Source organism: Tasmannia lanceolata, unplaced genomic scaffold (genome assembly GCF_043159265.1).
Source record: "Tasmannia lanceolata isolate RefF3 unplaced genomic scaffold, GAP_Taslan_0.1 ptg000023l, whole genome shotgun sequence".
Taxonomy (NCBI): Eukaryota; Viridiplantae; Streptophyta; class Magnoliopsida; order Canellales; family Winteraceae; genus Tasmannia; species Tasmannia lanceolata.
Genome location: NW_027518700.1, coordinates 15,556,396 through 15,561,328, shown reverse-complemented (window position 1 = coordinate 15,561,328; position 4,933 = coordinate 15,556,396). Strand labels below are relative to the sequence as shown.

The window sequence follows — 4,933 nt, the reverse complement described above, 5'->3', positions numbered from 1 at the left end:
TTCTTGCTATAATCCCGCTTTCACCCTTTCTTTTCATAGAATCAGGAACCTCGTTGGCAATAAGGACCCCATCCAATATCTGTCTCTTGTTCACAAACGCCCCTTGAAACTTTGATATTACTTGTTCCATCACCGTACTAAGTCTCCGAGCTAGCACTTTAGCCAGAAGTTTATACAAGCTATGAACAAGACTGATAGGTCTGAAATCTTTAAACTCGATTGCCCCCTCTTTCTTCGGAATAAGAGTAATGAAAGTCGTGTTTACCTCTTTGTTCAAGACGCCACTTTGATGGAATTCGTTGAAAAACCGCCAAACGTCTTGTTTTATCAGCTCCCAATAGCGGATGTCGAATCCCATCGGAAAACCGTCCGGCCTCGGAGCCTTATCCTTCTTCAACGAGTGTAAATCCAATTCAATTTCTTCTAGGGTAAATTCCTTTTCCAGCCACTCACGAGCGCTTTCGCTTATTCTATCAAATGACAACCCCCCAACTTCGGTCTCCAGTTACAAGACGAAGAATATAGATTTCTGTAGAAATCCAGGATGGCTTTGGAAATGTTACTTTTCTCCTTCAAGAGGATCCCATTAACCATCAAACAATTAATGGAATTGATCCTTCTCCGAGCATTTGCCATCCTATGAAAGAACTTAGAATTTTTATCTCCCGCTTTCAACCAGGTAGCGCGCGATTTCAGTGTCCAAGATATCTCCTCCCTTCGAATAATCTCCTCAAATTCCACCAACAATTCCGCCCTAAGTTGACGATCTGCATTACCAAGTGACCCATTCGATTCGAGTGACTCCAACCTCTCCAGCCCCGCCAATATCTCCTCTTTCCGGAACCCCTTAGCATGGTGCTGCTGGATCGCCCACTCCTTAATCTTGACCTTCAGGGATCTGAGTTTATTACAGAAAACAAATCCCTCCCACCCATTGAAAACTCCCGCATTCCACCAATCTGCCACCTTCCCGTTAAAATCAGGATTTTCGCAGAGAGCCATATCCAGTTTAAAGGGATATGAGCCATCCGGAGAATCAGATAACTCGAGAATTAATGGATTGTGATCGGAGATTGGTCTAGGCAAGGCTCGTTGTAGGATATTCCGAGATGACTCCTCCCATTCTCTAGAAAGAAGGAATCGATCAATTCTTGATTTAATCAGACTCTCCTGATTATTGGTCCACGTAAAACGAAACCCTTCCAGGGGCAAATCAATAAGCTTGCAAGAATTGATAAACTCAGAGAATCTACGCATACTGGTAGTAGTTGGACCTGGCTGACTCTTCTCGTGAGGATATCTAATTGTATTAAAGTCCCCTCCCAAGATCCACGCTCCTGCCCATCTGTTTCTGATTGATAGTAATTCCAGCCATAGTACATTTCTCTCTCAAGCTCTCACGGGACCATATACAACCGGTAACATCCATTTGCGACAGTCGTGAATCTTACGGATACTGAGAATTCTTTCAAGATGTGCTCTTCCGCCCTAAAAACGTCATCCTTCCACACGACAATTATCCCCCCTGCAGATCCCGCCGCATCTTTCGAGCAAAAACGGCGGTTATTGCGCCCCCATATGCCGTTGATAACATTCTCCGACACCCCCTAATTTTGGACTCACTGATAGCTAAAATATCTGGTTTTCTTCTTTGACAGATCTCCTTCACCGCCAGTCTCTTCCTTTCCGACCCCAGCCCCTTGATATTCCAGAAAAGAATCTTCATTTTGACACTAGGTTGTTTTTCCCAAAGAACCCCCTTGTTCTAGCTTTTCCCAAGTGATGGGTCCCAGCTTGACCCCTTGTATCCCAACTTACTAAAAACCCTTTCCAAACACTCCCCAAGTGGGACCCAACACGTGGCCCCATCGACAAGCACACAACAAAGGCTTCATATGCAGATGGGCCCCACCCACAAGCACACTACAAGGTGTAACCCGTTTTGGAAATATCTCCCCTTTCCAATTTTGGCTTATAACCCGTTTTGGAATCAAAATTGATTTTCAAAATCCAAACAACGACTACTTTCCTTAATTCGCTTTCTCTAAACTGTTGCCCTCAAAGAATCAGGAAACTCCCTAACGGCTAACTTTCTAAAGAAGCAATATATAATACCCAATCAGCCCAAAACTACTAAAAAGAAAAACTTACTAACATCTCCCGCTTCAACAACCCACATAGAGAATTCCTCCATTTGTTCTACTGCTTCAACAACACCCATTACATAGAAAACACCCGAATTCGAGAATGTCTTGCCAATTTGAGAGAACTGTGAATTTACTAACAAAGGTACAATACAATCTCAGTAGATTGCTCTCAGTGTCTGGAGCTATTACCCCTCAACAACTGGTTCAGAAGATCGACCAACTATCGCGTGTTCTCGATGGTCTTGTTACTTGTAGCCCACCAGAACTAAGGGCCATTATACTACAATTGAAATATGTAATGAAGCAGATTCTTGATTTGGAGATTGATATTGAAGATTTAAAGAGGAGAATGGAATTGGAAGTTTCAATGAGGAAAAATATGAGGTGGGTTTTGATTCAAACTGTGGAGGAAGGAGAGTTGTGCTCTATATGTCAGAAAGGATTTCAGGAGGGTAGTAAAGCGTGGTATTCTATTTGTTCTCACAAGTTTCACTGGAATTGCATTCTGAATTGGCTTCTATTAAGAAATTCATGTCCTAGTTGTCGTTGCAAGATGATCAAGGAGATTTGATTTTTTTTATGGAATTATAAATTTCGTGTATTGTTGAACTTTACTTCTTGTAGACATGCAGTGATTTGTTCATTTGTTTTATTTCCAATAAAAACTTAAATCTTGAACTTGGGAAGTTTTCTTGCTTGGTTTTTTTCCAGCATCATTTTTTCCAGCTTCAGAGAAAGTTATGTCTTAGAAGAAATCTTAGATTAATCCTTTATTTGATGATTGTGTTTTATTTCCAATTACAGCGACTGATTCTTTGGTTGCAAAATCAAAACGTTTAGAATTTGTTGCATGTGTATAGTTTAGGTTGCATATGTATAGTTTAGGGTCCCAATAAGATTCTGGCTCGGCCCGCCAGTTTGAACTGATTTTAGACTTTATAGGCCGTTCCAAGGTCATTTTGATTGTTTTGAGCAGTTCAGACTGGTCTGGGTTTTGATGCCCTCAATACATATTTTTGGCATGTGGACACATTGATGCTCTGTTTTGTAGTTTTTTTTTTCTTTTTTATCTGAATGATAATGCTCTGTTAGAACTGTATTTTCATGTTTTTAGGCCCTTTTCACCTTGTTGGAGTTGAACGATTTTCAGACTGGTCTGGGTTTCGATGCCCTCAATACATATTTTGGGTATGTGGACACATTGATGCTCTGTTTGTAGTTCTTTTTTTTTCGAATGATAATGCTCTGTTTTGTAGTAGGAGTTTTTTTTCATGTTTTTGTCAGAGGTTTTTTCATTTTTGAATCTTTCTTTGAACCAATCCAATGCCTTGGGCATTCTTTCAATTTGTTTTTGGGCTGTAGTTGAATGATATGTAGTTGAATGATAAGTAGTTTGAATCCAATCAGTTTTGGATCTGGAAAATCCTATAGCAATCTCAAGAGAAATTATATCATGCCCCATCGGGCATGCTCTGGTAAAAGAGTACCGCCCTTGTTATTTGATCCAACAGCAGCCCCTTAAAAAGATGAAAAAGGGGGCTGCTGTTGGATCAAATATCAAGGTTGTGCCTTTTTCAAGGGCATGCCCGATCGGGCATCATATAAAAACTCGCAATCTCAATGCCCAAGGCAAGAACATGATTCTAAGGTTCTTAGTTGAAATCATTAATCACTAATGTATGAGGGTTCCATTGAATTTTTAGACAACTAATCACTTATAGAAATGCATTTTCCTTCACCTGTCCTATTTTGCTTTGTTGTGTAGCTAATTGTGATTAAATCCCTTAAAATTAGGGCTAAATTAGGAATTTCCATCTCTTTGAAGGTTCAAGCCCTAATTGAGGTGGTTTATATTAATTTAGTATTTTTATTTAATTGTAAAACTTTTGACTTGTTTACAGGATGCTACTAAATTAATGAATAATGAGAAGAAACTAATTCAATCTGAAAAATCTGGAATCGCTTGCTAGGATTGGTAGTTTACAATGTGTGTTATGTTTGTGTCACATATATGCCTTATTTGTTTAAGATTATGACAACCAATTGTGAGTGCCAAACCTATTATTTGACTCAAAATTACGTTTAAATTTGAGAAGTGATATTTACGCCCCTTTTCATCACCAGGGACACCTGGTGCCAATATACCAATGAGTAAAGGGGGCCTAAAGTACTTGATGTCAGAAGAATCTAGTGGCCTTGATTGCCACGTACACTGGCGCTGGGTGTCCCTGGTGATGAAAAGGGGCGTAAATATCACTTCCCTTAAATTTGGACGATGATATTTCCCCACACACTCCTTGCAGTACACATTCGCCCCCATTTAACGTGATTTGACGTAAAAAAACGTTAAAGTTGCGACTGTTCACGTTATCGGGGGGGGGGGGGATGCGTACTGCGGAGGGGGTGAAAATATCAAAATATCATCTCCCTTAAATTTGAGTCCAATAATCAGTTTACCACTAAAAAATGGTTGTCTTAATCTTAAATGAACAGGGCCATAGTGTGAAACTATGTGTTGATGGAAATGATTTTTTGTTAGCATCTATTTTCCTAGGACAAGTATCTCAACACAGTATTGGTGTCTTTTGCAAATACATGGTGTGAGAAGGTTGTGGTTGGACAGCTTAGTTTGATTCACTCTTTCACCCACCTGTAATGAATACCTCTAGTACGATAATTTTTTGGGTTCACTACTGATGTGGATCAGAAATGGAGCAGACGCATCCTTTGGTTTGGTGTCGTATAAAGCTTGAGCAATCACACTTGGATGTAGACTTGTAGACAGA

The 4,933-nt window shown here is 40.0% G+C and overlaps 1 protein-coding gene across 1 annotated transcript; it reads right to left on the bottom strand.

Moving 5' to 3' along the window:
* Positions 1-465: 465 nt before the first annotated feature.
* LOC143855866 (uncharacterized) lies at positions 466-1,257 on the bottom strand. Its single transcript, XM_077365919.1, has one exon. The coding sequence runs from the start codon at positions 1,255-1,257 to the stop codon at positions 466-468; it is 792 nt and encodes a 263-aa protein (XP_077222034.1).
* Between the last annotated feature and the right edge of the window lie 3,676 nt (positions 1,258-4,933).

What these genes read in the sequence shown, in the direction of transcription:
- LOC143855866 (XM_077365919.1), bottom strand. Translation starts at nt 1,257, where the DNA reads ATGCGTAGATTCTCTGAGTTTATCAATTCTTGCAAGCTTATTGATTTG.